The 24894-nt window shown below is 40.1% G+C and overlaps 2 protein-coding genes across 2 annotated transcripts; both read right to left on the minus strand.

Annotated features, from left to right (window-relative positions):
* Positions 1-1433: 1433 nt before the first annotated feature.
* RCBTB2 (RCC1 and BTB domain containing protein 2) lies at positions 1434-24894 on the minus strand. Its single transcript, XM_081082783.1, has 11 exons — positions 24742-24894; positions 24363-24513; positions 21803-21969; positions 21105-21263; positions 20871-20975; positions 19861-20003; positions 13490-13680; positions 12836-12962; positions 10282-10421; positions 6214-6344; positions 1434-2713 (listed from the first exon to the last, which is right to left on the minus strand). The coding sequence occupies exons 1-11, from the start codon at positions 24865-24867 to the stop codon at positions 2573-2575; spliced, it is 1581 nt and encodes a 526-aa protein (XP_080938909.1). The 5' UTR covers positions 24868-24894; the 3' UTR covers positions 1434-2572.
* LOC308513010 (high mobility group protein B1-like) lies at positions 15085-19787 on the minus strand. Its single transcript, XM_081082784.1, has one exon. The coding sequence runs from the start codon at positions 16829-16831 to the stop codon at positions 16190-16192; it is 642 nt and encodes a 213-aa protein (XP_080938910.1). The 5' UTR covers positions 16832-19787; the 3' UTR covers positions 15085-16189.

Consider the following 24894-nt stretch of genomic DNA (forward strand, 5'->3'; position numbering starts at 1 on the left):
ATCTTAACTTTCCTCTGTAAATTAGGGTAAAATTATTTTGGAAGCATTAAAACATTGAACCTCCTCATGTGAGCAGAGTGGAAACAAAACTTAAGGATAGGAAATCTAAGATGAAAGGAAGGATCCATTCTTATGTACTGTTATTATGAAAATGTAACTTTTCTCTCTCATATCCCTAATTGAACAGTAGTGTTTCTGAGACTCTATCCTCAAAGACCAGAGAGAAGCATGTTTTTTTTTCAGAGAGATGCATCCACTGGACTCATACGTCATCTTTCAAACGTCTATAATTAGCCCTTATTGTTTGGAATCGGGGATTTTAAGCGCTCTCATCCTTGGCTAAAAACATCAAAAATACTCTTTGGTTACGTATTTTTTAATATACCGAATTAGAATCCTTGAATCTATATTTTGAAAAGGTCCTATGGCGTAGATTATTCTGTTGTACCCAAAGATACGAAGCACTGAGCTATATAGCAGTGCAGACCTAACATAACAAAGTGTAGAAAGAAAACCCAGATACAAATCCACCTGACCCTCCTTAATAACTTGTACTCTGGCAATATGGCTATTGACTCATTGTGGAGTTTGGTAAAGGGTGGTCCATTTTGCATCCTTTAATAAACTTACCTGTTCCCTTTGTTCCAATTTTTACGAAATGAGTTCATAAAAGAAAAAGGCAGCAAGGAGCTTCCGAAGACCCTATCAGACTGCAAGAAAGAGGAAAGGCTTTGGAAGACACTATGAAAGTGTGAAGGTTTTGGTCAGTTACAGTGAGCACAGGAGGGTGCGGAGGAAAAGCCAGACATGAAGACTGGAGTTGTCCAACTGCGAGAACTGACAGCTATAGGTAATAGCCAGGTCTGCGTATTTCTTTGCTGGATAAAATAGCAAATCTACCAAAAAGTGGGGGAAAAGGATATATGGTAGGTTTAAAATAAATAACTGAATGAGACTACATAATTCCAGAAATAGGATTGTAATTTAGAACTAGAGGCATCCAGATTACTTAGACTCTACAAGATAAGGTGTGCAAAGCTGGATAAACAATGAAACTACGGATTCTAATGTGACCTCACCAATAAAGAACAGTCACAGGCAATAATATGAACAGCAAGTTGTTTATAACCATTTGTTTTAAGTGGGCTTCAGTATGCTACCTTATTTGAGTAACTGCTTTAAAATACAAGCTCATATCACATGGATTTATAAACATAAGGCATAAAGTTGATGCAATTTTGCTGTTTCTTAGGAATTAAAAAACGTGGATATAAACTACAGCATAGGGAATATCGTCAATAATATTGTAATGATGTATGTATGGTGCCAGGTAGATACTAGAAATATCGGGGGGAACACTTTGTAAAGTACATGATTATCTAACCAGTATGCTGTACACCTGAAACTAATACAAAATAATATTGAGTAGAAACTGTATTTGAAAAAAAATTTAATAAATTAAAAATACACATCTGTTCTATTATATTCAAATAAACACTTTATTATCAAATAGTTCAGTATCAGAACAAGGTTTCTAGTTCCAAGAGTTTTCTTTACATAACATCATATTGTAAAACGTATTAGGAAGATCTGATACTATCCTATATCTCATTCCAGTTTTTATTTTGCAGTTGGGTAACTTGTTTTTGATCTAAAAAGTATAAATTTATCTCATTCTTCTTAATGTTGTATATGAAATGTGAGTTTTAGTGCCTTTTCAGCTGGTATTTTATAATTATACTGTACCAGGTTAAGAGACCTGATTTAAAGGGACATAAAAGTCAATTACAAGAAAAACACAAACATTTTTATATACAGAGGCAAATCTCTCAACACAAAGGCAAAGGACATTTTTCAATTATGTAAGGCAGGTGAGCCCAGAAATAATATTCATTCAAAGATAGTACTTCATATTCAATAATCCCATAAGCAAAATCAATGACTCAGAGTAAATAGAAAATTAAAGTTAGCCCTTAGGCCTTTGACAATTTATTTGCCAAGGCCTTTTGTGAATTCTACTTAATGCTCTAAATTAGCCACTATTTCTCAGAACGATGCACCAGAAGAATATGAACCTTAACAGATGCATGCTGTTTTAAATTTATCTCACACAAAAAAGTTATTCTCAGGGCATACTTAAGATTTATAATAAATTAATTGAGTGCCTACTATATGCAAGGCACTGTGCTGGATGCTGAAAATGTGGTGGTGACAGCATTCCTTGTCATTATCTATGCAATATCAGCCTGTTGAGTAACAGAACATTCAACCAGACTAGCATATACTTAGACCAATATGCCAAAAGTGTCCAACTTAAGTGACTCAAAAGAGGAAATGGTAAATATAATAAGAATTTTAATTGTTTTCCCTGGAGCTTAGTCACATCTGATCAGAGTGTTTAATGCCTTATCTGGATTTCAGCAGATGGGGAAGACTGACCACCATCCCTCTTTTGACAGAACGTAAGTATTCAGCCAAATGTAGCTCATTATTAATACTATTAAAGAGAAGTTATTCTCTGGCTTTTAAAGGGAAGACAGGAATGCTAAAAATGTTTTCCTGCAGGTGAGGATCAATTTTTAAAGGCTCCAACTCTGCTTGCTTTGCTGATAAAATTCTTCAGAAGATCATGGTCCATTTCTGCAAAGCCTGAAGTTTGTGTTACTACAGTCAAATGGTTTACACAAAACCTGAAGCAGAATTCTTCCAAATCCTAGGAACAACAAAAAAATATTTTAACAAATTCGTATTTTCCAATGTAATACAACGTAGAATGAAAACACACAATCAAGGAAAAAGGATTTGATAGCCAATAGGAAGACATATTGGTATGGCAATACCTAAAGAATAGTTATAAAACTATAGTGCTAATATGAATCTATGGTTGTAAAAATGTAAATGACAGAGTAAAACATTCAGGTTCCTCCACACCAGCCAATACCAGAAATAGGCACCTACATGTCTGAATTCTGTACCTTTCACAGTGAGAGTACTAGTATTACTAGTATTTGTACTGTTGGTTCCACTTTCAGTATTTGTTAAAAGTTGTTAAAAGTATGACACCCTTAGGGCAGAGGTGGGGAGCATCTGGCCCACAGGCCACATAAGGCCCACAAAATCATTTGGTCTGGCCCTGCCAAGGCATTAGGAGTGAGTTCATTAAATGTTTAACCAAATATAGCAGGTTAATTTTTAAGTTGATAATTTTGTATGGCCTGCCAATGATGTTATAAATATGTAAATGGCCCTTGGCAAAAAAAAAAAAAAAAGGTTCCCCACCCTTTTGTTTATTGTCTATATTATTTTGAATATAATACAAAGGGAATATAAAAGAGGAGTGTCATACTTTTAACAAATTCTGAAAGATGGGATGGTTGTTCCATCAGACCCTGATTACCTTCAGTAATCTTAACTGGGAAAATGAAATCATGACTTTCTCCTAAAAGAAACTCCTCAGATTGGTGTTTCTGCCTTACTATAATTCACTCTGGGCCAAAGAATAGTCCTGTAGTACTTCTCTTGATCAGATTTGTAAACTCGAGACAGAATGAAGGTGGCTGGATGCGTTTTTGGCCCCAGACAAATTAGAGCTAGAGGCCTGCTGGCGGAGACTATAGTTGCCTTTGACCCTGGGCTATGCTGCTGTCTTGACCCAGGACAAGGTGCTGCCAGGTAGAAGTCAACCCAAAAGTTTCTGCTGTATTAGCTGAAACTGATTTATTTAAAAAGCCCAAAATAATGTCCAAGCAATCACATATACACATTAACATATATAAATTATAGCAGATGCTAGAGATGAAAACACAGGCAAAAAATCACAGTAGTAATAGCCATGCCAATCAAATCCACAGTATCTTTTCAGTAAAGAAACAAACTACATGAAGAAAGTCTATCCATTTCACCCCAAACAGCTATGTAAGCTGCTAGGGTCATAGTGGCAATATGACATCTCTTAAGTCCTTGGTAAGCCCTAAGTGATAGAACAGCCAAAAATACACACACACACTCAATATCAGAACATGTGACTATACATAAAAATGTGCTTCATTAATATATAGTGAATATACCAACATCCATTTGAAATTATGGACTCTTGCTTAAATTTTTAGACGTGACATTTTTGCCTATAGCACACTGAAATGAAGCAAGACAGCAAATACACTGTTCTTTATGAAAACCTGTATTTTATGTATACATATGGTCTACTTTACTGATGTCTCTTATGTAATGTAGGTACAACAATTAGTTAGATGGGCTACAGTAAAATACAGTGCCTCTACAGGCTAAGTTGAAATTCAGTAAATAAACATTTCTTCTTTTTTTTTAAATATATCTTATTGATCTTTTACAGAGAGGAAGGGAGAGGGATAGAGAGTTAGAAACACCAATGAGAGAGAAACATCGATCAGCTGCCTCCTGCACACTCCCCACTGGGGATGTGCCCGCAACCAAGGTACCTGCCCTTGACTGGAATCAAACCTGGGACCCTTGAGTCTGCAGGCCAATGCTCTATCCACTGAGCCAAACCGGTTAGGGCAGAAACAAACATTTCTTGATATGTGTCAGGCACTATCCTAAGCACTAAGGATTTGGTTGTGAGTAAAGCAAAGTCCTTGCCATTCTTCAAGGAGCTTACTTATTAGAAAACAGAGAGCTGGAAGGTTAACCATACAAATAAGTCACATAAGTAAGGAATATGAAAAAGTCCTGGAAATTAAGCCCAGTTCAGATGAAAACACTATACTACATCTACCAAATTGCCATCCGAGGTAGCTCACCAGAGTCCAGTATTATCACCATGATTTTAACGAACTACAAAAAGCACATTGATTTTTTTTATTTTTTGCCAGAAAGCATTTTGCATGTTGTAAGTGCCCAATAAAGCATTACCTGGATGCAAGACAAACGTCCACTATGCTTTTAAATGTCAATGTTTCTAGCTGGGTGAGACTTTTTAAAACATTAAGTAAAAAAACAACAACAACTAGTATTTAGTAATATATACATAATGTAATCTAGGAAAAGATTAGAAGGAGCTGTGTGAAAATGTTATGTTCTTTGGTTAATGAATCATTTCCTTCCTTATTCTTTTTTTATTTTTCAAATTTTCTTTACTAAGCATATTATTATTTATATAAGCACACAAAAGGTTAAAACCTTTTCTTCCACCCACCACTAAAATGTCCCTGTTTTTTTTTAACCAAAGGAGAGGATATCCTTATAACAAAAGGAAATCAACTCCAAGAAGTATAGCCTGTTTCCTAAAGATTTAGCTCTAAGACAGGTTTTCTTTCCTTTCATTATCATCAAAACAATACATGGTCACTGCACAAAGTTCAAAATAAAAAAACAAAGATAAGGAAATGAAAATCATCCATAATTCCACCATCTAAAGATAACCACTGACTATATTTTTCAGTCTTTTTTCTTCGTAGATAATGGGAAAAAAAAGCAGTCTTAGTCTTTTTAAATTCAGCTATTTATACTTTTTAAAAAATGAAAATGGGACCATAGTTTTTCATATTATTAATATTCTATATAGTTTAAACAATTCTCTAGGGTTCACATTGACTTTTTCTAATTTTTCAAAATTATAAACAATGCTGCAATAAACATCTTTTAAGTTAATCTTTATCCAAATCCATGATTACTTCCTTAAGACAATTTATGTGAATTTCTTAAAGAATTAGATCTTTAGAGTTTTTAATACATATAATACCAAACTGTGCCCCAGAATGATTGTACCAGTTTGCACTTTCATCAGCAGTTTAGGAGGACAGCCATTGTTCTGAGCTGTAGTATTTCTAAAACTATATTCCCTGGTGTGACAAATGTTTTTATTTATATCTTTCATTTGTTCATAAATCTATATGGTTCATTTGTTCAGTCAAATCACTCATTATCTTTTTATTTTTAAGAACTATACATTATGGTAAGCTTCCTTTATCATATGTTGCAAAAAATTTCCCAGCGTATTATTTACTTTTTAATTTTCCTTGTATTTTTTGGTGCATAAGCATCTTTTTTTTTAAATCAAATCCATCAATCCTTCCTGCCTTTGAGGTCCACCCTAACGTTATATAGTCACTAATATTTCTTCTGATATTTTATTGTTTACATTAAGTATTTAACCTACTTAATGTAAAGATATGAAGTAGACACCTACCTATTTTTTTCCAGAAGGAAAGCGAACTGAAAAAATGCTTTTCTTACCTGAGCATCGTACTTCACAGCAGCAGAGAGCAGAGCAATGGCGTTCTCCTCACAGATGCCTTGCTTGATAGTTTGCTGGCAGAGCTTTTTCAAACGATTTTCTCTATAAAATGTAGCCAAATCTAGCAATCCTGGTGGAAAGAGATGTTTATGTGGAGGGAGTGACCAAGCACCCTAATTTAAACTCACTCAACCCTTAAGATTTTTTTTGACATTATTTTGAATATAATCCTTAGTGAAGGCTGTATAGATAGCTTGTGCTCATACACTCTGAGCAGGTGGCTTTCCCTAAAACATGGCTGAACTGAGCAAATACAATAGACAAACAAGCAGCCATGGAAAATAAGAGCAGTGAACAAGGCTTTAATATGTTTCCTAGAAATGCCCCTCTAATTATCTGTCCGCCTTCATTACCAATGTCTGCTCTGGGGTCATTTCCATCAGCATACATACATGCTATAATAGCGCTCATCTTTTTTAAAAGGAAAAGAAAAAAGGAAAACCTGTCATGGGGACATGTCTGCCTCTCATCACCCTACCCCATTTCTCTGCTCCTCTCTACAGCAAACCTCCGGGAGAGAGTCCTCTGCTTGCTGCCTCCATTTTCTGAGCTCCCATTCTCATTTCAAGCCATTCCAGGCATAATTCCAGCCCTTCCACTCCTGACATCACACCTGGGATTGTCACTAAAGGCTGCCACAATGCCAAGTCCAAGACTATGCTCCAGTTTCATCTTACTCAAGAATGACACAAAATTTCCTGTGGCTGATGATCATCCCTTTCTTGAAATGCTTTGTTACTTGCTTGTGTTTTTCTTCTTTTTAATTAGTTACTCTTAAGTCTCTTGGCTAGACCATTTTTCCTGACTTTCAAATGTTTGAGTGCCCCAGGGTTCAATCCTCATATTCTTATTTCACTTATTCCCCTAAGTCAGTGGTCACCAACCTTTCGGATCTCACGGACCACCAGCTGGCAACCACTGCCCCTAAGTGATCCCAGCCCGGAGGTTTCAAATGCCATTAATTGTTATCTACCCTATAGGACACTATGAAGCACTCCAGTCAGGAATGGCCAGTTAGCATTTGAAAGACCCTTGTCAGGAGTTTCAGTTGCTTCCTAAATCTTCAGAGAGAGCTAGAGATACTTTGTTATTGGTGACATGAGTAGTGTTCAGGATATGTGGCTTGGCTCTAAATATCGTGAGCGCCCTTTTGCCTTTGCATGAATGGCATTCAAGCATCATGAGCTTAAGTAGTCCTATACCTGTGGAGTGGTACATTCGCTAGGTCTACATCCAGTCCTAGGCTGGTCAAAAGGTTAGCTAAACCCTGCTACCAGAGTATTGTTACATCTACTTCAAGCTAACCTTCCAAGCAAGCTACTTTATAGAGGGCCTAATGGACAGATAGCAGGGATTTCATCAATCTCACAACATTTACTGTTCTTGTTTGTGTCTGCTACTGAGTTTTGTTAAGTGTGGGAGAATTTGGTCAGAAACTTGCTTTCATTGTAAAATGACGCACATGATCAGAGTTATGAAAGAAGAGCCTGTGGTCCATTGGAGGTTGCTGAAACCATAAGAGTTGTGAATGGCTCAGTGGTTTCTGGTCAGTTTTCAACAACTTCCAAACTCATACCAACAGCCCTGTGTACTCCCCAGCTTCAGACTCACATTGACCCAGACTCGCAAGAACTGCTGCCCTAAGACAGGACCCTGCCCTACGTCCCTGCTCAGGAGGCCTCACTCTGTACTGCCAGGCACACCCCACACCACCAAAGTGTGGTTAAGGAGCCGTGTACCCATTCTTACTTAGGGCACACTTTGGGTGTCTGGGACCCTGGGATTCCCTGACTAACTGGCCCTGAGACCACATGTGTGGGTATTCCCTCCCCTCCAAACCATACCACCAATGCACAGCCCCCAGCCTCAAGGGATGGCCTGAGGTGGGGGTGGCTGGAGCTTGGACATGCAGGCTGTGGTTCCCACACACCCCTTGTGATGCAGGATGTAGCTGGTGGAGGGAAAAGGAAGGCACGTGGCTGCAAGCTGGAGGCCAGAGGCCTGTCCCTCCCATGCCACTGTGTTCAGCACAGAACTCCAAGGAGTCGCACAACTCTAAATTCCGACTAAAACTTAACCTGGCCTTTCAGTTCTCAACGAAGGTATACTTTTCAAGGTCTGAGGATTGAACATATTTTATCTGAAGTTAGCGTCACATCTAACTAAGTTTTTAGATGTATGATACGTAGCCCTTTATTTGGACTCTTGCCCAGGGCCTTGCAAATACTAGGGGTGAGCTGATAAAAATAACTGCCACTTGAATGTTTAATCAACTCCTTTGACTTTTCAAACTCAAGAGCAGCATCTTTCCATCGTCTTCGTCTCAGTGAATGATACTTCATGACCCCAGCCATTCAGGCCGAGCACCTCAGCACAGTCATCCTTCTCTTCACCTTACACCCACATCCCAGCCATTGACAAATACCATCAGCTCCATCTTTAAAATATCCAGATCTGGTCTCTTCAACGCCACCACTGCTACACCACTGCTACACCACTAACCTGGTGCCATCATCTCACACCTGAGCCATTAGAATTACTGATCTTTTAAAAACAAATCACATCATTCCTATGGTATAAGCTACTTGTTGCTTCTCCACTACACACACAGTCATGGCCACCTGGATATGACCACACTTTCCCCCACCTCGTATGCATCTGGCTGGGTTATGGCCTTGGCCAGCTCTGATTCATGGTTTGAAGTAAGGAGAACTTCCAGGACCCTTCCTCCTGAAGATTCTGGGCATTTGCCCTTCACCCCTTTGTCACTGTCCCTCCATCCTGTTACCTGTAATGCAAATGCGATCTTGGACCATGAGCACAGGGGCCACATATAGTAATGCCCTGCCCTGTATCCCTGTGTGAGAAAGATACTATCTTGTTTAAGCCACTCTCCCCCCCCCCCCCAGCAATTTTACTGTCAGAATTAAAGCAAATCCTAAATAACACAACCCTATGCTCAAAACCTCACACCAAGAAAAAAAAAAAGCTCCTCGCCATGGCATTCATGGTTAGGTATCACCTTTCCCAGCTCTCAACTCCTTAATTCCTCCCAGTATAAGTCTTGCTCAGTCCATTCCAATCACCCTGGCCTTCCTCCTCCTCTTCCACATCCTAACTTTGTTCCTGTCTTAGATTTTTGCACTTACTGTGTTACCCATGCTTACAGTGCTCTTCCTTGGGTATCTGCATGGCCCACTCGTGACTCCCCAGGGCTCTGCTCAATGCACTTCCCAACGGAGGCTTCTCTGACCCTCCTGACTGACTGCTTGCATTTATTGCTTAGGGCTGGCCTCCCTCATCTGAGTACAAGCCCCTCAGGGGCAGGGCCTCAGTCTGTCTCTGCACAGATGCCCAAAGGAGCTGCAGCACACAGTGGGCATGGGCACTAAAACTGTGCAAGAAAGGAAGGAAACTGTAAAACTTCAGAAATCAGACTTTTGTTAACCTGAGTAAAATTACATGCTAATCTGGTAAAAAAAAAAAAAAAAGTTATATTGACGTGTATAAACATGTCAAATGAATGTTTAAAAACTGACAGCTGTAAACTGAAACTTAGTATGTATTGAACTCTGCATCCATGAGGTACCCTGTGTTGCTTTTTTAATGTCAGGTGAACACGTCTGTCCCAAAGCCATCTGAGATGGAAATTCACAGATACAGAGACCAGCAGGGCTTATGATGTGGATTTTATCTGTTTTATAATGAAAACATCTTGAGGGCAATCGATATGACAGCTAAAAGTTATGTACAATACTAACATATGGTAATTAAGAGTGGTACCCGCTGCACAGTGATGATAATTCATCTATCTCTTCTTTTATCTATTCAGTCAACCTCTGAATGATTAGTAACAAGGGAAAAGAGTTTGGGTTCAACACACAAAAAGAGAACGCCTTCTGCGATTGCACTCACAGCGACATCCACTTAGGCTCCACAGAAATCACCTTGCCAAGTTACCCAGCACTTCGCCAATCTCTTGGTAAAGTCTCGTGGTAATTAATTACCTACTGCCTCCTCAGGGGGAAGGCTGATGCTGTCTGTGTACAGGTATTCCAGGAAGGCTCGGTAAACAGGATATGAAAATTCACTCATTTCTACAATATCATCCTCACTGTCATCCAATGAAGAACGAAAATGCTCGCACCTGAAGGAAGAAAAGCATGTCAGGTCCTAGCTTCTGGGCAAGAGCAGTTAACACCAAGAGCTCACCCCTGTGGGGCTTAAAGGGGGAGAAATTAACAAGTAGAAAGGAAACACAACATTACACATGACACTCGCCAAGTTGCACACTTTTATATCCCTGCCCTGGCCCCTCACTTCCTCTGTGTCCAGTTTTCATTAATTTAATAAGGATGCAAATGCAAAGCTGCTGTGGGAGAGCTGCCCCTGCAGCCACACTGGAGGGAGACAGTGCTGCCTCCCTGAAAGTGCCACACCGTGCCCAGGGAGCAGCATTTATGGAAGTCGGGTGGGTTTATTTTTGTAACTGCTGAGTAATTTTGTTTCTTCACTTCCTGTTATGGTTTGAATTATCTCTCATAAAATTCATATGTTGAAGTCCTAACATCAGAATATAACAATATCTGAAGAAAGGGTCTTTACAGAGGTTAGTTACCAAGTTAAAACGAGGTCATTAGAGTGGACCCTAATCCAATACGACTGGTGTCCTTATGAAAAAGAGGGAATTTGGACACAGGTGTGTGCACACAGGGAGCACGCCATGTGAAGACTGCATTTATGTTGCCACAAGCCAAGGAACGCCAAAGATTGCCAGAAATCACCAAAAGCCAGGAGACTGATGGACCAGATTCTCCTTCACAGCCCTCAGAAGGAACCCACCCTGTGAACCCCTTGATCGTGACTCCTAGCCTCCAGGGCTGTGAGAGGATAAGTTTATTGCTGAAGCCCAGTTTGTAGTACTTTTTTACAGTAGCCCTGGAAAACTAACACACACACCCCCTTTACGAAGGTTTATGGACTTAATAAAAGTGAACAAATGTTGTACAGCCTGACCTTACTGAGAGGTGAACTTGAGACTAACATGCTATATTGAGCTTGTTATTTGTTGCACTGGGATTTAAGTATCTATTAGACAATAGGATGGTTTTCAAAATCATTATGTGGAAAGAAAGAAGCCAGGCACAGAAGAAAATGTATTGTATAATTCCATTTATATAAACTTCTAGAAAATGCTAACTAATCTCTGTGAGAGAGGAAGATTACCTGCCCCAGAGCCCAGGGCACAAGGGATGTTTGAGGAGTGACAGAAACGTTCTCGATCTTGACTTGGGGTGATGCTTTCACAGGTGTATTCATATGTCAAAGCTCCTCAAATGTGCACATTAAATGGACTTTAAATGGATGTAACTCATTGGTCAAAATTTCTATCAGTATATTTGATTTTTTAAAAATCTGTGTTAGCTCTACCCTGGGTCTGTTGCTCTGGAAACGCCTTATCTTCTCTTTTCTCAAGCCTCTAAAAGTTCCGTACCCCACAGCTGAGTGGGGAGAGTGATGTTCCCCGCCGGGCCCACCGCCTAGCGCGGAGGTTTACTTGTGTTGAAGCAGGCGGTGCTAACAGCTCACAACACTCACCACGGGCAGCCGGCTGCTCCCTAAGCCAAGGGCCGTTTCTAGTCGTGCAAGGAAGCCGGAGAGCTCCTGGAGAAAGCTCCGGCCCTGAGCCACCGTGTGTGTGTGTGTGTGTGTGTGTGTGTAAGGGATCTGAGAGCTCCTGGAGAAAGCTCTGGCCCTGAGCCACCGTGTGTGTGTGTGTGTGTGTGTGTGTGTGTGTGTGTGTGTGTAAGAGAGCTGAGAGCTCCTGGAGAAAGCTCTGGCCCTGAGCCACCGTGTGTGTGTGTGTGTGTGTGTGTGTGTGTGTGTGTGTAAGGGATCTGAGAGCTCCTGGAGAAAGCTCTGGCCCTGAGCCACCGTGTGTGTGTGTGTGTGTGTGTGTGTGTGTGTGTGTGTGTAAGGGATCTGAGAGCTCCTGGAGAAAGCTCCGGCCCTGAGCCACCGTGTGTGTGTGTGTGTGTGTGTGTGTGTGTGTGTGTGTTTGTGTGTGTGTGTAAGAGAGCTGAGAGCTCCTGGAGAAAGCTCCGGCCCTGAGCCACCGTGTGTGTGTGTGTGTGTGTGTGTGTGTTTGTGTGTGTGTGTAAGAGAGCTGAGAGCTCCTGGAGAAAGCTCCGGCCCTGAGCCACCGTGTTTGTGTGTGTGTGTGTGTGTGTGTGTGTGTGTGTGTGTAAGAGAGCTGAGAGCTCCTGGAGAAAGCTCTGGCCCTGAGCCACCGTGTGTGTGTGTGTGTGTGTGTGTGTGTGTGTGTGTGTGTAAGGGATCTGAGAGCTCCTGGAGAAAGCTCCGGCCCTGAGCCACCGGTGCTGCGCAGTCGCCTCTGGTAGTTCTTGTTTCGTGTATATTTGTTTCCCCGGCTGCACTGAAAGCCCCTAAGGACAAAACCGGCTTCACATTTTCCCATAATTACTGAAGTACCTAGAGTAGTTCCTTGACAAATAACAAATGTATTTACTTATTTAATTCTCAAAGTAAGTGATTCCATACCTAATTTTGAGAAGGACTTTATGTGCATAAATGTACTTTCCATCCACCAGAAATCTCAGGTCTGCGGTGTTGGGGTTGTCAAACTCCCTCTTCAGAGACTCAGCCACTGTGAGGTGGTCGTCAGGTTCTAAGAGAATCACAACAGCAGTGTTTCTAGCATCAGCTACAGACATAATGAAGACGCAGGCTGTAGGACAGCATTGCTCCGCGGTGCAAACACTCGGGAAAACATCAGCTCTCTAAAATAACTGTGCAACTGAGCCATGCTTCTCCCCGAAATATGAACTCGCACCTCTGTAATCATTAAGGGTTAAAACCTCACACACATCTCTTTATAAATCTGGCAAAACAACAACTACAAAGTCCAAAACTATCTCACGAAATGAAATTTTTGAATATTTAAACACACTAGCTAAAAAACAATTTCTCAGTCAAGTTAAAAAGTAGTCAAAAGTACTTTTAGTATGTAGTGTTTGTTTCTGATACTTTTAAGATAAATAAATCAATCAAACTAGTTTCTTTTCACAGGAGTCCATTAGAGGGAAATAAATGATATGATACTGCACTTAACTAAGTCTTTCCTATCAAAATAAAAGCACCATAGTTCTCTTCCTAGTTTTTAAGCTTCACCCAAAGGGACAGTGATCAGCTCACCCACAGAGAGGAGGCGCCAGGAGACGGCGGGGGTGGCAAAGCAGGCAAACACGTCATCGGTGCAGGAGAGGTGGGTGAGGTGAGGCAGGGCCACGGACTGGCCCCGGCACTGGCCCCACATGTACACGTGCCCTCCCTGGGTCTTGGCGGCAGATGTGTGGGCAGAGTGGCAGGCTGCAATTTCTATAATTCTAAATTCAAAAACACCAAGTAAACACAGTAAACAGAAGAAGAAATGACTTTATCTCATCCCCTTAGGTTTGATTTCAAAACACAAAACAAAAAAAGTTACACACCTAATCTAGATTTTCAGGCAGTACAGGTATTTACATCGAAGCTATACTTCAATGCACTTACAACGCATGAAGACCTTATTACCACTTCTAGCCAGCAGGCTTATAAAAACATGTACCATCCCATTTTGAAATCCAGTACAATCCAAGAAAGTAAAGACAAAATAAAAAAGGGGAAAAAAAGGTAATATAACTTTTTATTAAAATGTTACTCACTGAAGTAGATAATAAAGGCTAGAACCATCTTGACGCAGGTTCAGAAGGTATTTTCATCAAAACATCACCAATTTTAGAGTTAAATAGAACATGCTGTAAGTCACCACAACTCACACTGCGAACAGTACGTTCAGTAGTGATACCTCACTGGACTGTGTCATCTAGAGCCCAAGCGTGCAGTTTTCTGGGACCCACCTGTGTGAGACCCTGGTGCAATAGGCTCATGACTGCCAGGGAGGCAGTTCTCAGAACACTTCCTAATAGAAAACACTGTTTTTGTTTATTTGGAAGCAATTACTTTGCTCTAAGAACAAGCCACCATACAGATTCAAAGAAGACAGTAAACTATTTTACCCCAAGTGAGGCAGTCATCTCGGGTTTGCTGCGGCAGGCAATGGGATCAGCATCCTCCGTGACTCAGCTCAGAGCCTCAGAGTCACCTTTGGCTTCTTCTCCCTCCTCACCTACCACTTCCTCCAGAATATCCACTGGACAGATAACATAGTCCCTTCGTAATTTCCCCCATCGGCCACCACCCTCAGTCAGACACACCCACATCTGGACCAATGGAACCGTCTCCTCGGTCTCTCTGCCTTAGAACTTCTCTCTCCTCTGACCCAAACTGCACAACACTGGCAGGTTAATAATCTTCTTGAAACACCATTCTCACCAGTGATTTCCCACAAGATGAAACCCAGACAAGTGACATCAAGGCCTTCCATAATTTAGCTTTCACCCATGTCCAACCTTCTTTCAAATGAGTTTTGCCCACACACCCTATGTTCCAACAGAGGTACACACTACCCCTCAGTGTCTGTATTCACAGTTCAAGTCCTTATTCAGGAATGTTCTTTCCTTTCTCTTTGCCTCAGAAAGCCTACCCATCCTTTAAGGTCCAGTTCAAACAGCCAGGAGGTAAGAGGTCTCTCGCTCACCTAAGCTCTTGCAGTACTGCCTGTCCACACCAGCCGGACTGACCCAGTTACCTTTCAGGTGGATGTGTCTTAGTTAGATTACAAGTTCCTGCCGGGTTGATTCACTGGCTTACTTCTCTCTCCCTAAGCACCCAGTACGTGTCTTACTAAATATAATTTGTAGATCATTTTATTGACTAATTGGGAAAGAGTCATCAACACAGAACAACTGAAGATTGGATAAGCCCACACTGGCCCAGGCTAGCAATTGAAGGGTGGAGATATTCCTCCACTGTGTGCTTTAACTAGAGGTTCCCCAGTCCAGGAGGATGGTCCTCGCACAATCTGGAGATTGCTGTGGCGGCTTCCTCAGAAGGCTGAGAAATATTCTTTTCATGTGCAGCCCAAGTAATTCCCCTGATTTATTAGAAGGTAGCTCTCAGCTCTTGAAGACAACCCAAGTACTGGAGGAAATGAGGCTGTATGTCACAGAGTGGGGAGCCTGGATGTGGAGGTAGGTTTGAATGCTAGCTTTACCATGAGGCTGTGTGACTGGGAATGTCCCTGAGATCTACGAGTCTGTTTCATCACATTGCAAGGCCAGTATTGCGAATTCAGTGAGAAAACATTAGGCCCAGGGGGTGGAGTGGGGTGGAGGGGATCGATGAGGGAAAAAAGGGGGATATCTGTAATACTTTCAACAATAATTTTTTTTAAGAAAAACATTAAGCCCCAAGCGCGATGACTGGTGTACAAACGTAGCCTAACAGTAGAGGTTTCTCAATATTACTACTTCTACTCAGCATTTTTTTTTAACTAATAAAAAAATTGTATTTACTTAGAAGCATTCAGAATGTCAACAAAACAGCTGCAACTTTTTTTTTTTTTTTGCAATTACACAGTGGTATTCAGTTAACAGAACAACAATTATTTCGTATAAGCTGCATCAGAGACAACTGAAGATGAAAAACTACCATCCCCATATATAACTAATTTGTGCTGTGCACCAACAAGAACCTGCTTTAAATTTCCACGCCAATTTACAACCCCCATACTGTACCAGGCAAGGTTAGTGGCTATTGAAAATACCACCAGGACAGGGCTATCTAAAGACACATTCGGTAGTGTGTTAACTATACAAAAAAAGACACTGTACAGTTTAAAAACAAATCTTACACAGCCTTACATTTCAAATTTTTTTCTTTAAAAGGAGTGAGTTGTGTACAGGGGGGTTAAATGCTTTATAGACAAGAAAAAAAAACTGCGCTAGAACCAACTTATTCATCATCATCATCTTCTTCTTCATCATCTTCTTCTTCATCTTCCTCTTCCTCCTCATCATCTTCCTCATCTTCTTCCTCTTCCTTCTTTTTCTTGCTTTTTTTAGCCTTGACAACTCCCTTTTTGGCAGCATCAGGCTTTCCTTTAGCTCGGTATGCAGCAATATCCTTTTCATATTTCTCCTTCAGCTTAGCAGCCTTCTTTTCATAAGGCTGCTTGCCATCTGCAGCAGTGTTATTCCACATCTCTCCCAGCTTCTTTGCAACGTCACCAATGGATAGGCCAGGATGCTCTCCTTTGATTTTTGGGCGATACTCGGAACAAAACAAGAGAAAGGCCGAAGGAGGCCTCTTGGGTGCATTAGGATCCTTGAATTTCTTTTTTGTTTCCCCTTTAGGAGGAATATAAGTTTTCATTTCTCTCTCATAACGAGCCTTGTCCGCCTTTGCCATGTCTTCAAATTTTCCTTTCTCCTTAGCAGACATGGTCTTCCACCTCTCTGAGCACTTCTTAGAAAACTCTGAGAAGTTGACTGAAGCATCTGGGTGCTTCTTCTTGTGTTCCTCCCGACAAGTTTGCACAAAGAAGGCATATGATGACATTTTGCCTCTCGGCTTCTTAAGATCTCCTTTGCCCATATTTACTTACTTTCCCTCAGCGAGCACACAGTCACCCAGTGCCCGGCCGGCTCGCACTTGCCCCGGCGCTGTCTCTATGGAGCTCAATGTACTGCAATGGCTGTGAGAGCGGGAGCCAGACGCAGCCTCCTCACTCTCTCCGCTCTGTAACCTTCTACTCAGCATTTTAAGTGCCAAAGCCTCATGTGTGTAGAGAATGTGTATTTCTAATGGTCAATTCAAATTAGTAAAACCTTTCCTATTTACATAGTTAAGTTAGTCAAATTGGCTCAAATCGAACCTCGCCTACATGGGGAAAATGGTCATACTATTTTGCTTCTCAATAAGGATTTTTTTTCCAAAAAATAAAGAAAAAGGGCAAATAAATTAAATACATTTATTCAAAGAAAGTGAATTTACTACTACCAACCATCTACCCTCATGTTACAACTACATATGAGAGGAGCAATAATTCACTTAAAATGGCTTGGTGCAGTAGGCAAAGCACGGGCTGGAAGTCAGAGGCCAAGTGCTTAAACTCTTATAATCCATGTTATCATCTTAAAAAAGAGAAGTGGAGGCTTGGTGGTGAAGATAAATGAAGTAATCTACCATCCCAGTGCACATTCAAAAATGGTTCTTCTCAGAAGGAACAGTTGCTTCAAGCACAATGGGGTCTGCCCGGAAGAGCTCCTGGCTTAGCCGCAGAGAGAAGGAGCGCATCTGTGAAACTGCAAACAGTCCCCAGGTAACATCACAGCACTGCCTACAGGTGCTCTGGTGAGTGAGGGGAAATACCTGGGGTCCTCTCAGGGCGTCTTTGCAGTAAAAGGGGGTGAGAAATACATGGACAAACGTGTAGGCATAGGGTGAAGAAGGCTCACATCAAGAGGTCCTACCCGGCACAGACAAGCAACTCTGGGGGGAAGAGAGCAATGGCATTTGCTCGGAACAATCTTAGAACCAAGGCTGAAGGGTTTAGATTTGATCTGATGTGATAGACAAGCGGGAAACAGCTGTGTAAACAGAGCCATGATAGGATGAAACAGAGTTCTTAGATTACTCTGGCAACAGTGTGCAGGATAGGCTGAAAGGGAGAGGAAGAATAGCCTAGAAGGTGAGCTGGGAAAGGCTGATGGATATGCAGATGTCATGTCCCAGCATGGCGCCAAGGAAGAACCCGGGTGGCCTTTGATATTGTGGGAGTTCAGGGCAAGTCACCCCAAGATGAGCTTCTATGGTATGCACATTGTTTTGAGCTAAAGGCCACTTTAGCCATGGGCTCAAGAGAAATTTCTGCTCCTCCCTGAACTACCTAAAATAACTTGAATTAGGAGCCTTTTTTAATTGAGATTTAGAGAGAGGAAAGTAGAAGAGGAGAGAGACATGGATGTGGCAGCGGAACATTGACCAACTGCCTCCTGCACACCCCCTATTAGGGATCAAGCCTGCACCCTAGCATGTGCCCTGACCGGGAATTGAACCAGCAACCTTTCGGTGCATAGGAGGATGCACTGGCCAGAGCAGAGATAACCTCTTTTGATCTACCTATAGGGCAGGACAGACTTCTATTTACTAAACGTCTGCTCTTCTTATCATCCTGCCATGACCCTTTGAAGCCCCCAAAGCACCTTACCTCATCCTAGCTCAGGGATGTCTCATATACCCATGTTCCCTTCTATCTCTGAACCTCGCATGTATGTTGATTCTCTCACTGTCTCAGTATGCGGGGTCCCCATACATATGTATGTATTAAATTTGGTTATTTTCTCTTGCCAATCTGTCTCATGTCTATTTGATTACTATACCAGCCAGAAGAACCCTGAGAGCAGAGGAACGTTTGCTCCTGCCAGATAGTATCCATGAGAGGAAGCAGAGGCCTGAGTCTAAGAAAACACCAACCTGGCAGTGTGGAGGGAGGGGACCCAGTGCTGGTCAGATGGCAGGATGGGGGCTCAACATACAGATAGCTGAGCAGTTACCAAAAGAAAAAGGCCTTCTACATTTTAACTACTTTAGTTATAAAGCAATCCGGTAATCTCTGGGAGAAGGGGAGGTTAGAACAGCCCAACACTGTTTAGATAAATATTAACTACTCTGTTCTCATCATATGTAATCACTTCCACAATGACCTACTCAGCAAAGACTTTTAGATTTTTTGAGTATCTTTTGTGTACTTTGGGGAAACACTTAAAATGATAGCCTTCCTTTTCCATGATAATGTTCTATGAAAAATGTAACTGGTTGAAACACAAAGAGCGTCCATCAACGCTTAACTACCCACCACAGAAAACCAAAATTCCTACATTCACTTCTGAAATGTTTACTATTAGCCTCACAAACAGGGAGCAGCCTTTGCTGTTATAGGAGGTAGAAACACTGCTTTTTGCAGAAGGGCTGGTATAGAGACAGCAAAGGGGTTGGGATGCGGAAGGATGAGGAGCTGGCCTTCCCTAAGCACGGCCTGGTGACATTCCCCTGAACTCCTAGGGACACAAGGGAAGTCCAGGGTGGGGCACAGGCATGGCTGACGCTGCAGCTGCTACAGGAAGGAGCGGGGAGAAAGTTTAGAGGGAACCTTCAAGTCCAGGTTTGGGACCAAAGCCACTGCCTAGGCACCTCGCCTTTGCCTGAGGTCGTCTGTTCTGATACCTGATTCATATCAAGAAGCAAATTTTCCTAAACCACAGAACACAGACTGCAAATGTTATCAACTTCCTCTTAAGAATGTAAAACAGAAAACAATGAGGAGGGCAGGAAAAAGTCAGTTGTAAGGAGAAGAATGTAGAATATTTGTTGGAGGTTTAGTCATTGTAGTTTGTATAGAGTAACTATTGGAGGTATCGATGAAATATGGCTAAGGGAAATAGAATATTTGACATAAGTTAAATTCTCCAACAATCCAAAGCCAATTTTAAAAAGGAATGAATGAATGCTCATGTTAAAGATATTCTAATACTAGCAGCAAATTCCCCACAATTCTATATTATGTCTAAGTTTTGTTTAATCACTAAGGAACATTGAGGTTATTTTGAAAATGCACATATTACCTGTCCTTTTCCACAACAACAGGAGTAGGATAGGACTGGTTACTTTTATTGCCAGTGCCCAACTGGCCATAAGAATTTGCACCCCAAGCATATACTTGGCCTTCATCTGTTAATACTAATGTGTGTGCATAGCCACAGGCAACCTGAAAGAGAAAAACCAAATCCACTCAAGCCTGCAAATAGAGAGAAATATGCTTTCACAGAATAGGTTAAGAATCAAAAAAAAAAAAAAAAAAGGGGAAGAGGCAGCCTCCAAGAGAGCAAGCATTAAGTTAACCAATCTCTCCATCTCTCCAGAGCCAGCTTAGTTCCCATGCGCCCAAAATTACAGTAAGCTCACCCTGAGTCCTTTAGTGACATGAGGCCAGTATTTACCTTCAATGTGGCATTCATTATGCTCACAGAGACCAAGGGGGTGAAGTTAATAAGCAACAGACACTTTCACTTTTTAAGAAGAATTTTCTTCTTTTTTTATAAAAGTTAACATGTTCAATGTGAAAAAGTATAAGTATGAAAGTAATCTCAAGCTTGACATTTTCTTGAGTTATATAAAAATATGCAGATAGCTTTTTTAAATGATCGTATTGTATAAGCAGTTCTTTATCTTTTTTTACTTAACATTATATAGAGTACTATTCCTAAATCATAAAAACCCCTTGTAAACATATCTTCTCCACTAATTCTGTAAGTGACTTTTCTCTTTGGTTCCTTAGAATGGAGTAGAGTTAGAGATCAAAGGGTCTGAATATTTTTAAGCCTCTTGATATATACTTTCAAAATTTCCTTGGAAAAGATTTTAACAATTTATATTCCAACAGCTGTGTAAGAGAGTGCCCTAGAAATTTAAATTTTCTAATGAATAACTATAACTTAATTCAAGGAAATAGAGCTTAAACCTTAACTTCAATGAAGATATACAAGCAGCTAAACTTTTCATCCTGCTATAGAAACTGTTTTTAATACATTCGTATCTTTGCCACTAAAGACTTAAAAACCAATAGAAGACATACCCGCTGGACACGAACACCTTGCAAAGCTAGTCTACAGGGGGTTGACTGGTTGCCACTACTGCCAAGTCCGAGCTGCCCATTTCCATTGTAACCCCAGACATAAACCTGAGAGAAAATGAGAGACTCAGTGCAAACAAAAGACAGAAAGTTCTCTGTGTGAGAAACATGCCATGTGGGTATGACACTGAAAAGGCAAACAGTTTTCTTAAGTGAAACATGAAATAACCTTCTTACCTCCCCATTGTCCACCACCGCCATGGAGCACATCTGCCCACATGCTATGTTCACAACTACTTTATTCTGTAAGCCGCTAGTGACTCTTCGAGGGATCGGCTGATTAGCTGTTGATCCAGATCCTACCTGCCCAGAGTTATTATAACCCCAGGCAAATACCTATTGGAACGAAGAGAACAATTAATGCAATATACTAATTTATAAAGTATCCCAATTATACACTAACATATTTGTATGGCACCTCATTTTTGCTCTCAAAGTGGTTGCTATCCATAAACTGTCACAACACAGGCAGGGAAGTTTTGGTAAAATTAATTCTTTCAAAATGTATTAATTTATAAAATTAGGTTATTGGTGTTATCTATACAAACAGTAGTAATTATTACCAAGTATCATATAATATTTATAATAATATCTACTTTGCACCAGCCATCTTTTCCAGCATTTGGAAATTTTTCTTTTTGTAAATAACCCCTTTGAATATAGCAATATAGAATTTTGCAGTAATAGACATTTTTATTGCATGAAGGTAAAAAATAATATAAACACCGTGACTATGAGTTGCTAACAAGAATAAAACTAAATTTGAGGGAGGTGGTCATTTTAATCAAATGATCATCCTTCTAGGATTGCTATAGGAATCTATGTAATTTTACTGGAAAAAAAAAATCAATGACATTTATGCTGACTATTCTTACTTCTCCATCAGATGTTAGCACCAAAGAATGGTAAGACCCACAGGCAACTTCAATCACTTGTTTGTTGGACAAATTAGTAGAGATATGACAGGGCACCAAACCATGATTAGTTGTCCCATTGCCCAGCTGGCTATAAGCATTATGACCCCAGGTAAAGACTTCTCCTTCTGAAAAAATAAAAACAAACACAAACATAATTAGCTTTCAAAATATATGCTTCATCATATAAAAATACATAGTGCACTTCTAAAGTGAAACTAAAAATTAAGTTGCAAAAGCGAATCAACTTCCCTATTCCACCAAACTCATTCTGTAAAAATATACATTTGAAAATATAAACTACATTCTACTTCAAAGCAACAAGATGAAATTGAAATAAATGCAATTATAATAGCTGGAAGATAGGTTCTTAATAAATGGCAGAAAAAAAGGCTGCTTTCAATAGAGTAAATAGAAAAAAAAACATTAGATTGAAAATGAAAAAATTTAACTTCCTTATCTATAAAATGAACACCAAGTTATTTTTAATTTTTGTTATTATATCACTTATTGCACAATATAATACACATTCATAAACATTCATAAAATATATATGCACAATTTCATAAATAATTATAAAACACACATACCCATGTGCTACCATTCAGTGAGAAAATATAACCTTTGGTCACTCCCAAAGCCCCCCACATATAAATCCTGAATAACAAAATTGTTTGTCCTGTTTTTAAGCTTTAAAGAAATGGAATCATACAGTATATACTTGTTTCATCTATATTTTCTACCATATTGTCTCTTTATGCTACATTCCAGATAATTATTTCTGTTCTATCTTCCAGTCTATTAATTTTGTCTTTTGCTGTGTCCAAACTGCAGCTTAAATTGTCTACTTAGTTTTTCATTTGGATAATTATACTGTACATCTAGTTCTTTTTCAAATCTTTTATGATCTCTGCAGGTATCTTAGAGCTCATTTTTTATTCTTTCAAACAATAAATACAGCCATCTTATCACTGGTATCTGGTAATTCTAATATCTGATATTTAGTAGTCAGTTTTTGCTGGCTTTTTTGCTGGTTCTCCTTCATGCTGCCTGTTTCCTTATGTACCTTGTTGCCTTTGACTATGTGCTGCTAATTGCGATTGGAAAATTATTTTTCAATGGCATCATACTCCCTCAGGCCCAGAATGAAGGTGCCTTCCTAAAGAAAGGATTTACATCAACTTCAGAAGGTACTTAAAGGTATCTCTTTAATAAATTCAAGACAAGATTTCTTGGACCATCCAGTCTGATGTGAATACAAATCTATGATTACAATCTCTCAGGGAGAGGTTTTCTTTCTTTTTTTTCCTTCCTAATTTGCTCAGAGCCAAGGAATTCTTTAGTTCGGTCCTGTAAGATGGAAGAACTGGCTCATCCTTGCCCTGAGAGTGTAGCCCTCTGTGGTCTCAGCCTAATGCGCTGACTTATGACCCCTTCACCTCATGAATACGTTAGACCACAACTCCATTCAAGTGGACAGGCAGATGTCTTTAAGGCCAAATTGGCTTCAAGTTCCCCTCTGACTTCTTAGTTCACACTTTCTCCTAAATCTGATCTAATAATTCCTTTTTGCCTTGTCAGTGCTCTGATGCCTCATGAAAAATATTTTTAATATTTTTAATAGTTGTTTTCAGTGAAGAAATTGTCTAAATAATTTAGCCTGCTATTACTGGCAACCAATTAATCCCTAAAGGTTATTTTTTTTAAATGTGAAATAAGCACATAAAAGAATAGAAAATTTATTTTCGGTTTAAAGAATACAAAATGAATACCTAGCTTAAGAAAAACTCTAACTTATGTTTGAATTATAATGTCTTATTAGTCTGAATTCATGAAATAGCCACGAGAATACTTAATTCCTTATATTACTAACTACAGTTATCAGTCACTAACATAAGAATCACAGAATGCTAAGAGTTGAAGGGGATGCTGGAATCTGGCTTTAGTCTTTCAGTTCATAGATCAGGAATCTCAAATTCAAAGTCTAGAGCAGTGGTTCTCAACTTTCTGGCCTTTTAAATACAGTTCCTCATGTTGTGGCCCAACCATAAAATTATTTTCGTTGCTACTTCATAACTGTAATGTTGCTACTGTTATGAATCGTAATGTAAACATCTGATATGCAGGATGGTCTTAGGCAACCTCTGTGAAAGGGTCGTTCGATCACCAAAGGGATCACGACCCACAGGTTGAGAACCGCTGGTCTAGAGTGGGTTCACCATTTTAATGCAAAATAATTATACTTGTAAAGTGTAAACAAAAGGGGCTTACTGGGCTTAACACACTGCCATTCTTATATCTAAAGTGCCAATAATTGCTAGATTCCATCTGTTACATTACTTTACTCTGATATTCAGACATGTTCATATTTTATGTTGTCCAAAGCATAGTCAAGTTCACAAGGCAGACCAGAAACTCTTGTCTAATCAAAAAGTATGTTCTCTGTTTAGGGGATGGTCCTACTCTTTTTTCTCAATAAATAAAGCAAGGGCTAAAATTCTACAGTGTGTTCCTAGGTTACCTGTTGTTGCAAGAACAATATGTGGACCACTCCCATAGCTGAGGCAGGCTATCTTTTTGCCACTTAAAGAATCCAGTCTCCGAGGTTCAATGGTGCTCTGGACGTCACCTAAGCCCAAACAGCCACAGCAGTTTGTGCCAAGTACAAACACCTGTGGGGAAAACCACTGTTAGTTCAAGCAGTTCTACTTCTGACAAACCTACAATTACCTTCATACAGGCATTGTCCTCCTAAAACAAAACTGCTTTATTATATAATAAATACGAATCTACTCTCTGTACTTTTTTTTTAACCTTAATTCCTTAGTTCCCCCAAGGTCTTCAGTCTAGCAAATTTATTTCTGAAAATAGAAGTGGTTGAATTTTTTCTTCAAAATTACCTCATCATTTACTGTAGTATATAAAACCTCATTGCCAGCACTTCCAAAGACACAGGCCTGACGAATTAACTGCAGCTCTTCCTCAGAACAAAGGGAGAAAATTGGCCACTTCCCCACATCTAACATCTTCAGAGATGATGGAGTGGCCTGTAC

This window comes from Myotis nattereri (assembly GCF_964212035.1).
Source record: "Myotis nattereri genome assembly, chromosome: 2".
Lineage (NCBI taxonomy): Eukaryota > Metazoa > Chordata > Mammalia > Chiroptera > Vespertilionidae > Myotis > Myotis nattereri.